Source organism: Ornithorhynchus anatinus, chromosome 1 (genome assembly GCF_004115215.2).
Source record: "Ornithorhynchus anatinus isolate Pmale09 chromosome 1, mOrnAna1.pri.v4, whole genome shotgun sequence".
Classification (NCBI taxonomy): Eukaryota; Metazoa; Chordata; class Mammalia; order Monotremata; family Ornithorhynchidae; genus Ornithorhynchus; species Ornithorhynchus anatinus.
The window spans coordinates 168,247,558-168,268,895 of record NC_041728.1 but is presented as its reverse complement, the minus strand read 5'-3'; the positions used below and the strand labels follow the sequence as shown (position 1 = coordinate 168,268,895).

General features: G+C 43.8%; 1 protein-coding gene across 2 annotated transcripts in view; it reads left to right on the top strand.

Annotated features, from left to right (window-relative positions):
• The window catches only part of STAG1 (stromal antigen 1), a 341,746-nt gene that overhangs the window by 303,938 nt on the left and 16,470 nt on the right, over positions 1-21,338 (top strand). The window contains exons 22-28 of one of the 2 annotated variants that reach the window (XM_029059010.2): positions 3,323-3,403; positions 12,710-12,802; positions 14,498-14,672; positions 16,223-16,365; positions 18,869-18,970; positions 19,786-19,934; positions 21,103-21,231. In XM_029059010.2, coding sequence (XP_028914843.1) covers positions 3,323-3,403; positions 12,710-12,802; positions 14,498-14,672; positions 16,223-16,365; positions 18,869-18,970; positions 19,786-19,934; positions 21,103-21,231 — 872 coding nt within the window. The remainder of the gene's footprint in view (positions 1-3,322; positions 3,404-12,709; positions 12,803-14,497; positions 14,673-16,222; positions 16,366-18,868; positions 18,971-19,785; positions 19,935-21,102; positions 21,232-21,338) is intronic. The other variant, XM_029059017.2, reaches the window with a different exon arrangement.

Below are 21,338 nucleotides of genomic sequence, written 5' to 3'. Positions count from 1 at the left end.
CATTTTATAGATACAGAGACTGAAAACCTAGAGATAAATTCCCTTATTTCCAGTAGACCATGCTGATTCATAAGTATTAGATTTGTGTGTTTACCTTACTCCAAATTTCACCGGTTTTTTAAGTATTTTACTCTTTAGCCTTCACAGCTCTTTCATTCCACCTCCTTATTACCATTGCTTTGACGATACCATATTTGTGTACACAATTGCCCCATTTTTCCACACAGTTTTTGTGGCAATAAAACTTGGATGGGGCCGTTCTGTAGGTCAAATAAGAATGATATCTAGCAATAAGGGGGGAGGAGGAAAAGAGATGAGTCGAAAAGGAAGAGGAGGAGAAAATGGAGGAGGGGAGAAGGAAGAAGTTAAGAGGGCTTTGAAGGCGGGAGCTTATTTTTGCTGCGTTCCCCCAATAGCCACTCAGCGAGTTAACTCACCACACCATACTTTATCCCGGCTGCTGTGCTGTGGCGGTCTCCTCCTCCTCCTCTTCCTGCAGCCCGCACCACTGTCACTGTTTGGTTGCCCCTTATCCGGCTGCAGATTGTGGACTGTAAGCCCATTGTGGGCAGGGATTGTCTCGCATCATTGCTGTATTGGACTTTCCAAGGGTTTAGTACAGTGCTCTGCACACAGTGTTCACTCAATAAATACGATTGAATGAATGAATGAATGAATGAAATGCAGGCCCAGAGAGAGGCTACTCCGGCCCCCTCCTCCTCCCTAACTCCCCATCCCCAGGCCCCAGTGGGCTTCTTCCTTGCCACTTCCAAGGGGCGGTGATTCTGCTGGCTGTCCTGTCGCCACTTCTGCTCACTGATGTTGGGAGCGGGCCAGCGAGCCAGGGGGCCAGCGAGCCAGCAGGCAGCTGCCCCCACCAGAGAGCCTGAGCCCAACAACTTGGGAAAAAGGAGTCTATTTTTGCCGAATTGTAGAATATGCAAAACTCCGGAGATCACAATGTGGATTGGGCACCTTAGTGGTACAAAAGGCAACTTTTTCTTTCCCCCTCAAATATTGGTCAGGGACAGTTATGCGGTGTACACCATTAGATGCGTAAATATGGATAAACTCTGGGTGCTGTCTTTGGAATTAGTTATTTGTAAGGAGAGGCAGAGAACCTCTCTCTGTGACTTGATAATCTGCTTTGTAAATCTTCTTTGGAAGTATGCCCTAATATAAATTCATATCTAATTTGTTTGTTTCTTTAATGGTATTTGTTAAGCGCTTACTATGTGCCAGGCAGTGTACTAAGCACTGGGGTAGATACAAGCTAATCAGATTGGACACGGGCCATTTCCCCATTTTAAAGATGAGGGAGGCCCAGAGAAGCCAAGTGATTCGCCAGAGATCACACAGCAGACAAGTGGCAGAGCCAGGATTAGGACCCAGGTCCTTTGACTCCCAGGTCTGAGCTCTTTCCACTAGGCCATGCTGCTTCCCCATCACTAGCCATTTGCTTGGTTTTTAGTGTCTCGGGAAGTGTCTACAAACCGTGTGCTGACAAGATATTCTGCTGTTTACAGACCACAGTGGATTTGCCACCTTTGAGAACATCAACAATGAAACAGAAAAAACAAGAAGAGTGATGTAGAGAGAGGGTATCGGTGAAAGGCAGAAGAAAAAGAGGTTATGAGAATTTCTCAGAGCAAAGGAGGAGGCCCGGTTTGGAGGGTTACAATCAGAAGGTTCTTCTGGGAATAGGTAGTGATGTAAAAAATTCACAGCCCCAGAAATAAAATAATGGACAGACTTCAGGATAGACTTGAAAGAGGAAATATTTAAGTGAGAAGAAATTGAGAGCATTGTGTAGACAGGCTCGACCCAATTCATTAATGGTATTTATTGAGCACTTACTACATGCAGAACACTGTAGTAAATGCTTAGGAGGGGACAATACATGTCAGTAAACACAATCTCTTTGCCCAAGGAGCTTGTGGTCTAGAGAGGGAGGTAGATATTAAAATATTACAGGTGGGGGAATGGCGAAGTGTGAGACTGCCAGCCCGTTATTGGGTAGGGATTGTCTCTCTCTGCTGCTGAATTGTACATTCCAAGCGCTTAGTACAGTGCTCTGCACATAGTAAGTGCTCAATGAATACGATTGAATGAATGAAGTTATGGATTTAAGGGTGATGGGGCTGGGGGTGGGATGAATATCAAGTCCTTAGTGAGTACAGAGCCATATGCAGAGGCAACACAGGAGGGAAAGCAGTCAGAGTGCCTGTGCGGTAAAGATCGAATTGCAAATCTGAAATTGAGAACGGAACAGTTCAGGAAAGGAAATGATGTCGATGTATCTGTAAGAAAGTAAGATACTTTGAATCAAAAACAGAGGCGAGAAATAAGGAAGGAGAGAGCCAAAGCCAAGTGAACCGGATGCAGTAGACATTGTTAAGCAGCATGAGGGGAAGGGTGGAAGAGGGAGCCCAAGTGTCTCTTGAAATTAGGAAAGGAGAAAAAAAGATTGGAATTTGGGCACCTTCACCATTATTGCTTTTCGAAGAAGTCGGGGAAACTGGCCAATGTGACATCAATCAATCAATCGAGGGTGTTTATTGAGCACTTACTGTGTGCAGAGCACTGTACTAAGGACTTGGGAGCGTGCAATACAACAGAATTACCCATTGTTGGGTAGGAGATTGCCTCTGTTGCCAAATTGTACTTTCTGAGCGCTTAGTACAGTGCTCTGCACACAGTAAGCGCTCAATAAATGCGATTGAATGAATGAATTAGCGGACACATTCCCTGCCCATTCATTGAGCTACTCTTTCAAGGTTCCAACCGCCTCGGTCTGAGACTTATTCAAGCCCAAGGAGGTAGATAGAGCTCCTCGTTTAGGGATCCTCAGGAAGGCTGGAGCGCTTTTGAGACCTCCTAAGATTCCAGTACCCTTGGCGAAAGCCTAGGGAATTCAAACAGAACTAGGACCGTGTTGTTTGAGAGAGTTCTTGAGAGCATTTTTTTCTTTTTAAGGATGAACTAGGTCAGTATTTGCTTCGCTTTAGGAATATGTATATTTGGGATGATTACAGTGCCATGATTAAGAATAAGTTCTTTAGCCAGTGCTTTTGATTTTGAATGCTGTAGTCGAACTGAAGTCTGTTCTGGTGGCTTGTTTTGTTTAAATTAGCTTTAATTTCAATATTGTAAGTTTATTACTAGCACCATGTTTTCGTACTGTCGTTTTCTGAAACAGGCTGAGAGGGAAGAGGATTAAAATCATAGTTCTGCATAGGAAATTATAGTTTTCCTCTTAAGTTGAAATTGTTATATTCAGTTCAGATTCCATCATTCAGTATACTTTCTCTCTCTTTTCCAGATAGTGGTTCAGGCCCTGCAATGTTCCCATTACTCCATTCTTTGGCAATTGGTGAAAATCACTGAAGGCTCTCCTTCCAAAGTAAGTAAGGGTTTCTATAGATACAGCTATTACTCAAATTGCGAACTGAATCCACTTGCATCAGTTCAGTATGCGAGTTCTTCTACTGCCGCCTACAGTAAATGATGTTTATTGATCCATCAGTATTGGATGCTATCTAATGCTCCCTCCCGCTTGAGAATTTTGGACCGTCGCCCGTAAGAAGGCTACAACCCGTGTGTTGTTTGTTAACGAGGCAGTCTTTCCAGCATAAATGATGCCCAGAGAAACCCGGGGAAAGATCATAATCCTCTGAGGAGTGTGCCAGCTTCTGTTCGACTGTCACTGTTGGGATTGTGTTCTCACAACTTTGAAAGTCCAGAAATTCTACAGCTAAGAAGGTTGTTGGCCTCCAAAGGACTTTTTTTATTATATTCCCTCAAGAAGACCAAATCCCTGAATCATCCCACTTCTACTTAAATTTGTATGCAAGGGGGAGAGCTCTTTCGGAATGGTCTTCTTCAGCAGACTTGCCTCAGGGAGAATATAGACAAGAGCAAAGACCGTAGTCCGCAGATGAATCCATTGTCTGTGATTCTCTCTACAGTGCTTCACACCTTGTAGGCACTGAGGAAATACTGTTATTGTCTTGTATGAGTTGTCGTCAGTGCTCATTTCAGTGCCTAATGGCACTGCCTAAATGTTAATAATAATACTGTTGGTATTTGTTAAGCACTTATTATGTGCGAAGCACTGTTCTAAGCGCTGGGGTAGATACAGGGGAATCAGGTTGTCCCACCTGAGGCTCACAGTTAATCCCCATTTTACAGATGAGGTAACTGAGGCCCAGAGAAGTGAAGTGACTCACCTACAGTCACATAGCTGGCAATGGCAGAGCCGGGAGTCGAACCCATGACCTCTGACTCCCAAGCCCGGGCTCTTTCCACTGAGCCACGCTATGTTCAGTATAACATTTCGAGAATATTATTATAATAATTGTGCCTCTGTGGGATAAGAAGGGGAGGAATTTCCAGGTCACAGACAGGATGTAAACCAAGGGTCAGCGGCAAGATAGACGAGATCGAGATACAGTGTGTAGGTTGACGGATGAGGAGCAAAGGGAGCGGGCTGGGTTGTAATAGAAAATCAGCGAGATAAGGTAGTCGATCAATCAGTTGTATCTATTGAGCACTTACTGTGTTTAGAGCACTATAGTAAGAACTTGGGAGGGTATATCACAAGAATATAACTGGCACATTCCCTGCCCACAGTGAGCTTTCAGTCTAGAGGAAGAGACTGATATTAATAGAAATAAATAAATCACAGATATGTACATAAAGGGCTGTGGGGTTGCGGAGGGGTGATTAAAGGGAGCAAATCAGGGTGACCCAGAAGGGAGTAGGAAAAGAAGAAATGAGGGCTTAGTCAGGGAAGGCCTCTTGGAGATTATGTGCCTTCACTAAGGCTTTGAAGTTAGGGAGAGTAAATGTGGGGAAATGTGGACTGAAGGGTTTTTGGGAAAATGATCCAAGCACCAGAGTGAAGTATGGGCTGGTGTGGGGAGAGACTTGTTTAAACTCCGTGGTGCTGTGGGGAAGATTGAGGAATGTCAGAAAGGCAAATGCTGAGGACAGAGTCAGAGGGAAAGAAAAGGGAGACAGCAGAGGTGGCTGAAAAAGCAGAAGCCAGACTTCACCAGTGGCAGAGAGACTTGAGAGTGAACAAAACGGCATAATTGGTTGAATCAGTAAATGGAGTATTCTGAAGGCAAAGATGAAAAGAGAATGATGAAAATGTTATAACATAGAGTAAAAAAATACATATGTGGACCAAAGTGGAATAAGTAGGGAATAGTAAAATGACAGGGATCCCTGATGTGGGAAAGGTCACCCGAAATTGGAAAACCTTCATCTCCCTGAAATGGCATCAGAGTCATCGTGCCTAACGGCACAGGATGGACTAAAGCCGCTTCCCAAGGTCTTCCAGACGAGGAAACTATGATCCTTTAATTAGCGGGCTTCAGAAAGGAACGTTCATCACCAGCCCTCGAGGGTCTTTCCCTCCAACTCGATCGATCGCAGGCCTTCAGCGTACCGTCAAGAAACGAAAGGAGACGCCACGAGCCAGGCAGATTTCCAACCGGCCTCTCTCACCATCACCTTCTGTTTTCAGCCCCGGCAGGCTAGGTGGTGCTGGCAGGGGCGGGACAGGTTTGTGATCCTCCTTGCTTCCATCACCGCCCCTCTGCTCCTTCGGGCTCCCTGCCAAGGCAGGAACTCCGGCCAGATGGTGGGGACGCCTTGGCTTCGTCTCTGTTCTGCCACGGATTTTTTTAGCTGGATCCTCCATGGTGGTTCTCTCCACCAGGAGCCCGGGAAGCAGCCTATCAACAATAGAAGGAGTAAGGGGGGAGGAAAGAAGGAATTGAGGCCGTAGCTTTCGTGTTTGTTGTCATTCAAGGGGGCGGCGTACCTTCTCTTCTCCCCCTCTAGACTATAAGTTCACTGTGGGCAGGGAATGTGTCTACCCACTCTGTCATATTTGTACTTTTCCAAGTGCTTAGTCCGGTGCTCTGCTCACAGTGAGCGCTCAATAAATACCATTGATTAATTACGATTGATTCTATCCCATGGCACCGTGCCCTCAAGCAGACCTAGGGAAGCGGAAGATCTATCTGGTGAGATTTTATAACTGAGTTGAGCTAAGCAGCCTCTCATTTCCATTCATCCTCATTAAATCAATCAACCAGTCACCGGTGGTTATTGAGCGTTTATTATTAATAATAATAACGTGTTTGTTAAGTGCCTAGTATGTGCCAAGCACTGTTCTAAGCACTGGGGTAGATACAAGGTAATCAGGTTGTCCCAGTCTTAGTCCTCATTTTACCGATGAGATAACTGAGGCACAGAGAACTTAAATGACTTGTCCCATGACTTGTTAAATGACTTGCGAAGCTGGGATTAGAACCCACATCCTCTGACTCCCAAGCCCATGCGCTTTCCACCAAGCCACATTGTTGTGTGCAGCACACTATACTAAGCGCTTGGGAGAGTTCAATCCAACAGTTGGTAGGCACGTTCCCTGCCCACAATGAGCTTAGAATCTAGAGGGAGAGACAGGCATGAATATAAATAAATAATTTACAGATATGTTCATAAATTCTGTGGGGTTGAGGGTGGGGCAAATGCCCAAAGGTCACAGATCCAAATGTATAGATGATGCAGAAGGGAGACGGAGCTGAGGGGGAAAGGGGTTAATCAGGGAAGGCTTCTTGGAGGAGATGTGATTTTAATAGTGCTTTGAAGGTGAGGAGAGTAGTGGTCTGGCGTACATAGACGGGGAGGGAGCTCCCAGTCAGAGGGAGACGCTAGAGGAGCGAAGTATGCGGGCTGGCTTGCAGTAGGAGATCAGTGAGGTAAAGTAGGAGGGGGCAAAGGGGATTGAGTGCTTTCAGCCCACCTGTAAGGAGATCCTGTCTGATGCAACAGTGGATGGACAACCACTGGAGGTTCTCTTTCACTCTCTTCCCTTGATACACCTATCTTCCTTTTTCCCTTCTCCCAGTCCCCATTGCTTCCAATTTGCAATCAGTTTTTCAGGAATGCTGGGTGTCGTTAAGGAAAGTTTGTTTTACGATTCTCTTGCCACGTCCAATGCCATATGCTTGTGCACAACGGTTTCTTCCAACACCAGATTGTGTTCTATCCAAACAGACATGCACTAAAGGAGAAATGTTTCCTAATTCTGCTGTCGAATTATATCAAAAATGGATAGCGAAAGCACACTTCCTGGAAGAACTGACCCAGTTTACCCATCCCTCTCCACCAACAAATCACTATTTCATTTTTCCCCATTTCCACCACCTTCCCCACAAAGAAATCTGTATGGATCATGTCTTTGGTGCGGCTCCTACGTAACAGTAGAAGGCTTTATATTTGGCAGGTTAATGTTTTAGGGGCCATCTGGCATTTGTTCGCTATCCCAACCTCCTTTGGCGAAGCAGCATGGCCTAGTGGAAAGAGTGCAGGCCTGGACATCAGAGGACTGGTGTTCTAATCCTTGGGCAATTCACTTAATTTCTTGGTGCCTCAGTTTCCTCACCTGTAAAATGGGGATTCCATACCTGTTCTCTCACCTACGTATACTGTGAGCCAAGTGTGGGCCAAGGGCTGTGTCTGATCTGCTTTAATTGTATGGACCCCAGCACTTAGTTCAGTCAATCAATCAATCGATTACTCAATGGTATTTATCGAGCACTTATTATGTGCAGACCACTGTTCTAAGCACTAGGGAGAGTACAACAGAATTAGCAGACACATTCCCTGCCCATAATGATCTAAAAGTCTAGAAGTGCTTGACACGTAATAAGCAGCTCGTTATGGGCAGGAAATATGTCTACCAACTCTGTTGTATTGTACTCTTCCAAGCAGTCAGTACAATGCTCTGCACACAGTTAGTGCTCAATAAATTTGATCGATTGAACAAATATCACAATTATTATCATTAGGTACCTGGACATTAACGTATGATATTAACATATGGCATTAACGTGCAGTCCCTCTAGACTCTAAGCTCGTTGTGGGTAGGGAAAGTGTCTGCTTATTGTTATATTGTACTCTCCCAAACCCTTAGAATCGCGCTCCGCATGCAGTTAGTGCTCAGTAAATACGATTGAATGAATGAACCTCCTCAACAGATGGAAAACAGACAGTTTCCAATACTCTCCTGGCTTGCAGCCTCTGAAGATAGAGGCCGATTTTTTGTTGTTGTTGTTCATTCATCAATATTTGTTGGGTGCCTACTACTAAGTTCAGAGGTAGTTACAAGAAGATCAGACCGCAGTTCCTGTCTTGCTTGGGACCCACTGAAGGGGCCACCTTGGACTATATGAATTTTGTAAATGAAAAATTTTTTTAATATTTTAAGCTACATCAAATTTCACCCATTCAAGCATGGTATTCCATTACAATTACCGTATTTCCTCAAAAGGTGTCGGGAATACAGCTAACATGAATATCTCTTAAATTTGCCATTCTAAACTGAATGATGTAGTCTCAACCAGGCAAAAAAAATTGGATTTCTTACTGGGCTTCTAACAGTTTAATTTCAGACTTTGGCTGGTTGGTTTGGAGTCAAGTGATATGTTTTAATACCCTGAACACTTTTCTTGGGCTTTGAGATTATTCCTCCATGCAATTTCTACTAAAAGCAGTATCCCTGACCAACTTGAAATGCAGTTGTTGCTGTTAAAGAAACAGCGTGGCCTATAGTGGATAGAGCATGGAGCTGGGAGTCAGAGGACATGGGTTCTAATCCCAGCTCCACCACCTGTCTGCTGTGTGACCTTGGGCAAGTCACTACACTTCTCTGTGCCTCAGTTTCCTCATCTGCAAAGTGGGGATTAATGACGTGAGTCCCATGTGGGACATGGACTGGGTCCAACCTGATTAGCTTGTAGCTTCCCCAGTGCTTAGTACAATGCCTGGCACATAGAAAGCACTTAACAAACACCACTGTTAATATTTGTAATAGTACAGTTCTCTGCACACAGTAAATGCTCAGTAAATACCGTCGATTGATTGCACAGACTCTTTTGACCTTCCTGCTGTTATATCACGATACTATTTTCCACACGCAAACCTGCTAAAAAGGCAGGCAACTTCCCGTTTAGGTGCTATGAGCCGTAACTACATCTTTCACTTAAAACCAGTTTCTTAGGTGCTTAAAAGTTGCAGAACTTTTATATTGGATTTTGTATCGTATTTGTACTGTATTGAATTTTTGTACTGGGAAAGAGCACAGAACTGGCTGTCAGGGGGCCCAAGTTCCCTCGGCCTTATCCTTGACTCCTCTTCTCTCATTCGACCCACATCTTCAATCCGTCTCTAAATCCTTTCAGTCTCACCTTCACGACATAGCTAAAATCCGCTTTCCTCTCCATCCAAAACGCTACCACGTTAATAATAATAATGGTATTTGTTAAGCGCTTACTATGTGCAGAGTACAGTTCTAAGCGCTGGAGTAGATACAGGGGAATCAGATTGTCCCACGTGGGGCTCGCATTTCTTTTAATCCCCATTTTTACAGATGAGGTAGCTGAGGCACAGAGAAGTGACTTGCCCAAGGTCACACAGCAGACAAGTGGCGGAGCCGGGATTAGAACCCACGACCGCAGACCCCCAAGCCCGGGCTCTTTCCACTAAGCCACTCTGCTTCATACAGTCACTCATCCTCTCCCGCCTGGTTTATTGCGTCAGATCAGCCTCCTTGCTGACCTCTCAGCCTCCTGTCTCTTCCCACTCCAGTCCATAGTTCACTCTGCTGCCCGGTTCATTTTTCTACAACAGCATTCAGGGCACGTCACCCCGCTCCTCAAAAAACTCCAGTAGTTGCCCATCCACCTTCGCATCAAACAAATGCTCCTCACCATTGGCTTTCTTCCTACTTCACCTCGCTCCCCTCCTTCTACAACCCAGCCCACGTATTTCGCTCCTCTAGTGCTATCCTTCTCCCTGTCCCTCGGTCTCACCTGTCCCACCACCGACCCCGGCCTACATCCTGCCTCCGGCCTGCAACGTCCTCCCTCCTCAAATCCAACAGACAATGACTCTCCCCGCCTTCAAAGCCTTATTGAAGCCAGAAGCAGCGTGGCTCAGTGGAAAGAGCATGGGCTTTGGAGTCAGAGGTCATGAGTTCGAATCCCAGCTCTGCCACTTGTCAGCTGTGTGACTGTGGGCAAGTCACTTAACTTCTCTGTGCCTCAGTGACCTCATCTGTAAAATGGGGATGAAGACTGTGAGCCCCACGTGGGACAACCCGATTCCCCTGTGTCTACCCCAGCGCTTAGAACAGTGCTCTGCACATAGTAAGCGCTTAACAAATACCAACATTATTATTATTATTATTATTGAAGGCACATCTCCTCCAAGAGGCCTTTCCTCTTCTCCCACTCCCTTCTGTGTCACCCTGACTTGCTCCGTTTGTTCGTTCCCCGCTTCCAGCCCCACAGCACTTAGGAAAATATCTGTAACTTATTTATTTGTATTGATGTCTCTCTCCCCGCTCTGGACTGTAACCTCGTTGTGGGCAGGGAATGTGTCTGTTTATGGTTGTATTGTACAGTGCTCTACACACGGAAAGTGCCCAGTAAATACAGTTGAATGAATGAATGAATTCCAGTGCAGAATCAGTCACAGACTATCTGCAGGCCTCAGTGTCCTCATCTGTGAAATGGGGATGTAATTTCGGCTCTCCCTTCCTCTTACACTGTGGGATAGAGACTGTGACCGATCTGAGTACCCTGGATTCACCCAAGTATTCTTCCTTTTGATTAAAAATGAAAATGTTAAGTTGAGATTTTCCTGCTTTTCCATTGCCACCAAGCTAGATTTACTGTGTTTCACAAACTGCCCAGAACAGCCCGGGAAATAGAAGGTTTTCAAGTGGCCTGTCTGGGGAAATGGCCCCAGGTAGTATTGTGAAGCAGCATGGACTAGTGGAAAGAGCGTGGGCTTGGGAGTCAGAGGTCACGGGTTCTAATTCTGGTTCCGCCGCTAGTCAGCTGAGTGACCTTGGGCAAGTCACTTAACTTCTCTGTGCCTCAGTTACCTCATCTGTCAAATGGGGATTAAAACTGTGAGCCCCACTTGGGACAAGCTGGTCACCTTGTATCCCCCAGCGCTTAGAACAGTGCTTTGCACATAGTAAGTGCTTAACAAATACCACAATTTATTTTTTATTTTTATTTTACAATAATAATAATGGTGGCATTTGTTAAGTGCTTACTATGTGCCCAGCACTGTTCTAAGCGCTGGGGGAGATACAAGGTAATCAGGTGTTCCCACATGGGGCTCACAGTCTTCATCCCCATTTTACAGATGAGGGAACTGAGGCATAGAGAAGTTAAGTGATTTGCCCAAGGTCACACAGCAGACAAGTGGCAGAGCTGGGATTAGAACCCATGACCTGGATTGAACACTGGTCTGGGTTTCAGAAGGGCTTGGATTCTAATCCCGCCTCTGCCACTTGTCTGCTGTGTAGTGTACTTAGGCAAGTCACTTCACTTCTCTGGACCTCAGTTTTCTCATCCATAAAATGGGGATTAAAACTGTGAGCTCCGTGTGGGACAAGAACTGATTAAGCGTGATCTACCCCAGAATTTAGTACTTGGGCCAGAAGAAGAGGAAAGAGATGGGCAGGAGGAATTGGAAGAACGAGGGAAAGAATAATAATAATAATGTTGGTATTTGTTAAGCGCTTACCATGTGCAGAGCACTGTTCTAAGCGCTGGGGTAGACACAGGGGAATCAGGTTGTCCCACGTGGGGCTCACAGTCTTAATCCCCATTTTACAGATGAGGTCACTGAGGCCCAGAGAAGTTAAGTGACTTGCCCACAGTCACACAGCTGACAAGTGGCAGAACCGGGATTCAAACCCATGACCTCTGACTCCAAAGCCCGGGCTCTTTCCACTGAGCCACGCTGCTTCTCCCAGAAGCAGAAGAGAGAAGGAACTGAAAAGAGAAGAAAGGGGAACCAAAGGGGGAGAAAAGGATATAAAAGCAAGTAGAGGGGAAGCTGCATGGCCTAGTGGATAGTGCCTGGGAGTCCAAAGGATCAAAAGCAAGTAACTTCTCTACGCTTTGATTATCTCGTCTGTAAAATGGGGATTAAAAATGCGAGCCCCATATGGATCATGGACTGTGTCCAACCTGATAAGCTGGTATCTACCCCAGCGCTTAGTGAAGTACCTGGCCATAGTAAACACTTAACAAATACCGCTGCAGTCGACGTCCACAATCACCACGCTGTGTCACAGCCCTAAGAAGATCCTACAGGAGTATGGGAGATCTCGGCCTCTATTTCTAGCAGTCGAGATCTGGCGGCGTCATCGAGGCGGACGTTTGTTGTTTGACTATTGCAGCCCTGAACATAAGAGGACCTCTTAGGTTATTTGGAATAAATGTGTCCTTTTTCATGTTGAAAACCTGAATTATTCATTGTGGAATTTAATGATTTGGGCCAGAGATGAGGCACTTACCACTAGGTTAACATCCATCTGATATATAAATACTCAATTGCAGTTTCAGAATTGCAGAAAGGAAAATGAAATGTTGGCAGCCTGTGTGGAGGGCTCTTCTGTTCAAAGACAGGTTAATTGGAACTTCACATGCCTATTCAGCCGTGCACACGTGCACTTTAGAAGTGCGGCGAATAAAATGAATTTGGTTTTATAATTTACCGCGGATGCGCTATTTTCTGCTTGTCGTTTCTTTTTTGGTTGTTTCCTTGGAAACGGTAATTGAGACGTTTGATGAATACCATTTCACAGTCTGAACGTATTTTGCAGGAGGATTTGCTGGTGTTGAGGAAAACTGTGAAGTCGTTTTTGGCTGTTTGCCAGCAGTGCCTGTCAAATGTCAACACCCCAGTCAAAGAACAGGTAAGGAAATGGTAGTAAAAGGCCCATTATTGAAGAACTACAATTTTTCATGGTCACAAGATTCACTTAATTGGACGTGGTTGCAAGAAAGTGATACTTCCAGTTCTTTCAGAATACTATCATTAGAGAACTGGGTAACCCACGTAAGTGAGGGAAAAAAATTCTAAATAATTTAGAAAGAACGTACAGGTTTCTCTAGACCCTAAACTACTTCTTTAAATTTTTTTTAGTAAATTTCATTTTCAAAATCCAAGGGAGAAATCGGATAGAACGGAACGCAGTAGAATTTACATTCTTGAACATTTTCATTTTAATAGATTTCGAACCGATTTCCATCCAGCCCAGGCCAAACATTCCCTCAGATGTCTTTTTCTGGTAGCATGCTTTCTTTCTGTGATTTACTGCTACTTACAATTGTCCTGATTCGTTTCTTAAAGTGTAAGCACAACTCATTTGACTATTTGTCGCTTTACAGACAACTGGAAAGATACCGGTTTTCCCAAGAATGCCAGGGACAACTGAGGGAAATAATCCCATTATATAGTGCCAATTACCAAAGTGAGAGCAACAGGAAAATTGTTGAATTTCTAGAATTTCCAATTTGTAATCTCTAGCTAAACTTGGATCTGTGTCTCCACTCTCAACCCTACCGGCACTTATGTATCTATCTATGAATTATTTATTATAAAGTATTTATTTTATATTAATGCCCATCTTCCCTTCTAGACTTTTAAGCTCAGCATGGGCAGGGAACGTGTCAAGCAACGCTTGTATTGTACTCTCCTAAGCGCTTAGTACAGTGCTCAGTGCTATGCACAGAGTGCTCAGTAAATGATTAAGACTGTGAACCTTCTGTGGGACAGGAACTGTAGCCAACCTGATTATTTTGTATCCACCCCACTGCTTAAAACAGTGACTGGCACATAGTAAGTGCTTAACAAATACCCCAATTGTTATTAGTAGTAGAAGCAGCACAGCGTGTAGAAACAGTGGAAAGAGCCCGGGCTTGGGAGTCAGAGGTCGTGGGTTCTAATCCCGGCTCCATCACTTATCAGCTGTGTGACTTTGGGCAAGTCACTTCACTTCTCTGTGCCTCAGTTACCTCATCTGTACAATGGGATGAAGACTGTGAGCCCTCCGTGGGACAACCTGATTACCTTGTATCTACCCCAGCGCTTAGAACAGTGCTTGGCACATAGTAAGTTCTCGGTGCCTCAGTTACCTCATCTGTAAAATGAGAATTAAGACTGTGAGCCCCACGTGGGACCACCTGATTCCCCTGTGTCTACCCCAGCGCTTAGAACAGTGCTCAGCACATAGTAAGCGCTTAACAAATACCAACATTATTATTATTATTACAGAGCACAGGCCTGAGAGTCAGAATGTCATGGGTTCTAATACCAGCTCTGCCATTTGTCTGCTGTGTGACCTTAAGCAAGTCACGTCACTTCTCTGGGCCTCGGTTTCCTTCTCTGTAAAATGGGGATTGAGACTGGGAGCCCCATGTGGGACAGGGACTGTGTCCAGCCTGTTTAGCTTGTATCCACCCCAGCGCTTAGAACAGTGCCTGGCACATAGCAAGTGCTTAACAAATGACATATTATTAGTAGTAGTAGAAATAGTAAATGCCATTGAGGCTGATGATGATGATGATGATGTAACGCAGACATTTTGTTTAATCCTCCTTGGTTTTAGGCCTTCATGTTGCTGTGTGACCTCTTGATGATTTTTAGCCACCAGCTAATGACAGGAGGCAGAGAGGGACTTCAGCCACTGGTTTTCAACCCAGACACCGGCCTCCAGGCTGAACTCCTCAGCTTCGTGATGGACCATGTCTTCATTGACCAGGATGAGGAGAACCAGAGCATGGGTATTTCTCTCTATGTTCTTTGACATTCAACCTGTTTCCTTGGCCCCCGGACACCAGTGGGAAATTCCAAACCGATATCTCCGGGCCTAAGTTAGGTTCTCACCGTTTATTCTCCCAGAAGTGAACCCGTGTCGGAATAATCTGCCTCCAGGTCCACTCTGTCCTTTAAACGTCCTCCCTAGCCCTCAACCGTCTCTAGTTAAAAGGGTAAATGTAAGTAGGATATATTCGGGGTTCTAAAAATAGGCACAAACTTAGTCACAGAGACTTCCACATGGCAAGGCTGGTTTTAGCTGTGGAGACCGATGCACATTGCCAAATTAGACTGAAATTTCCCTTCTGAATTGTATCGTTTTCTTGGTACGTATCACAATTTGGATATAGGTTTCCCTCGCCAGTCATGGCTTTTCAAACCACAGTATCAAAAATCCGTAACATTTGAACTATCGTCGTTCTTTAAGAAGAATTTTTTTCCATTAAAAAATTACAGATTTTTTTACTTTGCTGAAGTGATTATGGAGTTCAAATCTTAAATTTTGCTGCTCCTTTTCTTGGCTAGCTCTATAAAATAAGAGATTTTCACCTTCTCTTTCCAAACTGTTGTCCTAGAGAGCCAGCACTAATTACTGGGAAGGACAAGAAGCAGGGGCTCTAATGGGGGAGTAGATTTTAGAGATCAAAGATTGACATACTGGTAAAAATTGTAAATCTCCGTGGGTCAGAAACGACTCGACAGCATAAGACAATAAAAATTTTAAGGAAAAAGAGAGAAGAGTTAAAAGTGGTGGTGAAGAGAGAAAGTAAAGAAAGAGAAAAGTTGATGCTAACCCGTGGCATCCTCGTCCAAACAGATTGTCATTTTAGCAGAAGAAGGAAAATAATTCCCCTGATTTCACAGATATGAAGCAGCATGGTCTAGTGGAAAGAGCACGAGCCTGTGAGTCAGAGGAACTGGATTCTAATCTTGGCTCTGCCACTTGTTTGCTGTGTGACCTCGGACAGATCACTTAACTTCTCTATGTCTCAGTTTCCTCATCTGTAAAATGGGAATTAAATTCTACACCCTCCTAATTTAGACTGTGAGCCCCAAATGGGATAGGGACTGTGTCTAACCTCATTATCCTGTATCTACCCTAGGGCTTAGAACAGTGCTACACACATAGTAAGTGCTTAACAAGTACCCTACTCATCATTTTTATTCAATAACACCCCAATGACTTTGGAAGAAAGACTGATAGGGTGGGGAGACTGTGGAAAGGGGTGGTTCATGTCTAAATGAGCAAGGTTGTTTCTAAATTATTAAACAGTAAGCTCTTTGAGGAACAAGACGGGGTCTGCCTCTTGACTGTGCACCGAGATTTTAGGAAATGTGTAATCATTCCAATTAAAATGAGTGATAAAATGTTAGCCCGCGAGCTGATCTCACAGACCCTGAAATGTCTTATGGTTTTTTTTCCAAAGCTGAACCAAATAGAATAGGGTGATTTTTCTCACGTCCAGATTATTACGTTGCCTTCCTGAGATTCATCACCTTATTTCTTTCTTTTGAGTAGAGGGAGATGAGGAAGATGAAGCTAACAAAATCGAGGCCTTACACAAGAGAAGAAACCTCTTAGCAGCTTTCAGCAAACTTATCATATATGATATTGTGGACATGCATGCAGCTGCAGATATCTTCAAACATTATATGAAGGTATGGTTCCATATTTTCCTCTTTTCTCCTAGAAATTTGAGATTAAAAACAAGATGTCATCCGCATGTGCCTCTGCCGATATAGAATAATCCATTACTGCATATTCTTTAGAATTTATAGTGATAGGCAGCGTCTTCCAGTGGCCTTTGGATAATTGCATTGGAAGATGTTAAAAAAATATCCATCTTTCATAAGAGAGGTTTTTCAGAGACCTGTCAAAGCTTCCCTGCAAAGGGCTTAATTAGGTAAGCCCCTTACATTTTATAGTTTGCGTCAATAAAAAGCCAAAACATTTCTCCAGCCAGCCTAACTTACCCTCAGAATAGTTCCCAGTGGAGACCGGATCCCAGGCTTTCTCCCAATATAGTGTCTAATTCTAAAAGAGTAGCACAATTATGGTACTGTAGATCATAAGGGGCCTGTGGGCAGGGATCCCATCTGCCAACTCTGTCGTACTGTCCCAAGCGCTTAATACAGTGCTCTGCATATAGTAGGTGCTCAATCAATGCCTTGGATTGATTGATATCCAGAATTCTATTTACAGTTCTATTGCTGGTGTGGTGGGAAGGGTAGATCCGTTCACTGGTATTTAGAAGGCAGATCTTCCTTTGACACATTTCCCTCTTTGAACACCTTTATTTTTGATTACGTAGGATGATGACAACCTGCCATCTAGAAAGGCATACTGAACTTTGTCATTCCCAGGGGGCAGCAAAGTGGGACATGCCAGTTTATTGCTTCTTTCATTCATTCAGTCATATTTATTGAGCACTTACTGTGTGCAGAGGACTGTATTAAGCACTTAGAAAGTACTTCTTCTGTTAATGTTGCTTCTCGGTATCTTTCCCCACATGCTTTCCCTAGGAGTACGATCCTGAGGGACAAAATCCCTGAGAAGCAACTGTAACTTTCCCCAAAATGTCATGCCACCATTTTAAGTCCCCTCTCCCCCGACCCCCAAACCAACCCGTCTCAGCCTTAGCCCCATCCAGAAAAGACAAAGTTACCAAGTACTACTTCCCAACCAACAAATTCTCAGGGATCTCCGGTACATAATCAATCTTGTTGTATATTGACCTCCTTAAATATGAAAAAATATGAGCCTGAAACTAAGGTAATCAAGGAATGTGAGCTTTTGGAGGATGGAAACCCTATCGTTCATATATTTTCTCTTCAGCACTATGACATGGTGCCGAATAAATCGATTTTACCAATCTACTGGGCAAGCAGGGACAATGGGGAATGAAAATTTGAGAGCTGCAGTAGGGAAAAACCATGAAGTACTCATGTTTGAAGTAGTAATTGAGGAAAAAGTCACAAAGGTAAGCAAATGAGAAAAGGGGAATCTGGAGCAGAAGCCCAAAGAACTAAAAGGAAGAAGTGGATAAAGGCAGGAAAAAGGTTGAGGATGTTAAGCAGAGAGAGGCATTGCTTGGATCAGACAGCCACTTTGCAGATTTTGAAACTTGCGGAGGGCAGAGCATAATCTCATTACGGGCAGGGAACTTATCTCCCAACCCTGTGCACTCTCCCAAGCGCTTAGTACAGTACTCTGCACCCAGCAAACAGTACTCTGCATCCAGCAAATGCTCAATAAATACCATCAATGATGATAAAGCGTTGAAAAGTGACAAGCAATTGCACTTGGACCCCCGGGGAGCCCCTGCTCGCTCTAGCTCATTGTGGACAGGGAATGTGTCCATTTATTGTTGTACTGTACTTTCCCAAGTGCTTAATACCGTGCTTTGCACACTGTAAGCGCTCAATAAATACAACTGAATGAATGAGTAAACTGGCCTGCGAATCTGTCACCAAGTCCCTCCCACTGCTGCTCTGGGGGCCACAGGGAGCGGGGTTTAATTCCTCAAATCTCAGTTGCCTCCAGTGTTGCCTCAGGAGTCACGCTCTCATAGACTTCCAAGCACTTAATACAATGCTCTGCACACAGTAAGCGCTCAATAAATACGATTGATTGAATGAATGAATGACTAGGGCGCCAGGTGATAGCGATGAGCCCAGGGGATTCCCCAGTCTCCACGTAGAGGGATGGTAAGGAGAGTCAGTCAGTGAGTCGTAGTTATTGAGCACTTTCTATGTGCAGAGCATTGTACTAAGCACTTGGGAGAGTACAGTATAATAGTCTAACAGACACTTTTCCTGCCCACAAGAAGCTTACAATCTGGGGGGGAGATAGGCATCAATACAAATAAAGAAATAAATTACACAAAAGTCCCTAAGTGCTGTGGGGCTGCTGAACTCATGGGATCCTTGCAGGTACTTTGCCTAACTCGGTGGTAAGACTGATGAAAGATGAGCCCACAATTTACCTGAATAATTTTTCACAGTACTATTTTGATTATTCATGGCAGGAAATGTAGATCCTGAAAATGTTGTAATATGCATTACAACACAAAAAAATATAGTTCGTTTTCTCAATTTTATTTATTTTTCCATTATATGATGTGAGGCTTTTAACTGCTGAATTTCCTTCCTTTTCTCACAGTATTATAATGACTATGGAGATATCATTAAGGAGACATTGAGTAAAACGCGGCAAATTGATAAGATTCAGTGTGCAAAGACACTCATTCTCAGTTTGCAGCAGGTAAGAATATTTACTTTCAGTGATAACATCTACTCATTCCTCTTGCTTCCTTCCGATTCAGGATTGTACAGGTATTCCTGTGTTTTGCCATGCCTACTTTGCCGGAGTTTACTTTTTCTCTGGAGCCAAGCCAATATTAAATAAATAAAAAGGAAGCTTAACTGCCAGTTGAATAATCTGCTCTATAACCAACTCTTCATCATCCTTGGTATTCTATAAACAAGGCCCAACCAGGATAAATAGCCTTATTTCAACAAAGAGTTTGAAACTCTACCAGTCCCCCTTCCCGACTGAACCTTTTACCCAAGCTGCTGGGAAGTTACAAAATAAGCTGCATGTCGTGATGGTAATGAGCAGGGAGCCAATCAGAATTTTGTGCATCTGGCCAAGAAAACCAATGCCAGCTTAATTTGGGTTTGGTGGGCCAAACTTTCTTCTATCTGAACTATTGTCAATTCCAGTTAGTGTAGACATTCCATTCAAAGGGGTTGCTGGTTTGGTCCAAAGGCTCCATGGCCTCATGATTTCTGTATCTCTTTTCTGAGACCTTCCTGATTCTATGAATTACCAAATTCTGGATAGTTGCGCTTTATAGTCTTCGAGGATTCCGGGTGGGTTTTTTGTTGTTCTTTGTTTGTTTTTTGGTGGGTTTCCGGAGGGTTGGGTTTTGGGGTGTTTTTTTTCCAAAAGTGAAATGTATGTTCTGTTACTGTAATTCAAGCTATTACAAAAATCCTTTGTGCTTTTCTGAAGAGCTGTTGTCCCTGGGGCTGGGGTTGGCCGTATGATTTATTTCTTTCTTGCCTGTCTTTTAGTTGTTTAATGAGCTGGTTCAAGAACAAGGTCCCAACTTGGACAGGACCTCTGCCCATGTCAGCGGTATTAAAGAGTTGGCCCGTAGGTTCGCTCTCACCTTTGGCTTGGATCAGATCAAGACGAGAGAAGCTGTGGCCACTCTTCACAAGTAAGTTGCCTGAATGAAAATTCATGGAGTCGGAGAACTTTGCTCAAAATATTGTTTTTCGGAAATAAGGAATGTTACTTAGTCCATATTTAGGCTTGGCTGATACAGGCAGTCCCTGCTTTAAGACTGTTCACGTTACAGTAAATAGCACATACCACGTTCCTAAATTTGCACCACGTTTCAGCTTTCCAAACGCATCGGTTTTGCATTTAGCCTCATTGGTGGCATTACTTTTAGGAGCATAAATGGAGCAGAGCGAGCACACAGGACCTATGAGGAAATTTTAGAGCCAAAATGGGCCGGAAGTTGGGGAGGTGGGTAGAGAGAACCTTAACAGTCACCGTGAAGGATTAAAACATCCATTTTACTTAATAGTAATAATAATAATGGGATTTCTTAAGCATTTCCTGTGTGTCAAGCACTGTTCTGAACACTGTGGAAGATAATCAGGTCAGACACGGCCCCTGGCCCACTCAGGGCTCACACTCTAAGTAGGAATTAGGAGGAAGAACAGGTATTGAGTTCCCATTTTACAGTTGAGGTTACTGAGACACAGAGAAGTTAAGTGACTTACCCAAGGTCACACAGCAGTTACAGGGCAGAGCTAGGCTTAGAAGCCTAGTCCCCTGACTCCCGGGCCCGTGCTCTTTCCACTAGACCACACTGCTCCACGGAAGTTAAATTCAGCTGCCTTACCAGGAAACCTTTCTGACCTTATAGATACAATAATGTAACTGTATCACTCATCTACAGTGGCGTGCACAATTGTGGACGAATGGGATAAAAATAGGGTCATAAAGTTTTGATTCAATGCACTGTTCAGGAGCCACTTTTTCCAAAAGTCTGAGAACTGCCTAAATCTCTGAACAGTCAAACAAAATGCAATAGGGTATATTTTTCCAAACAAAAGTGGACAGTAATATAATTAGGAAAAAACTGTTTTTTGTTCAATTAATTTTTTGAAGTAATTCCAGAAAAATGTTTAAAATATGCTAGTTTCCTCTTTGAATTGAAAACCAGGTGTTCGTGTTGCTATAACCTTTAGTTGAGTTTCACCTAGTAAATTTAGTTATTGGAGAAAAAAATGTGGATTGTGCCTCAGAAAGAATGAGGAGTTCTTGGCCATTTGAAAACAAGGCTTTGCAATTTGTATTTTCTTTCACTGCAGAGATGGCATAGAATTTGCCTTCAAATACCAAAATCAAAAAGGGCAAGAGTATCCACCTCCAAACCTTGCTTTCCTTGAAGTGCTAAGTGAATTTTCTTCTAAACTTCTTCGCCAGGACAAAAAGACTGTGTAAGTTGCATTACTTTTTTATCCAGAAGACCATTATTACGGTAAGATTGCTAGAAATGCTTAAATCTTAAATTACTCGATCTTTGGGAAACTGTTGCTTGATAGTA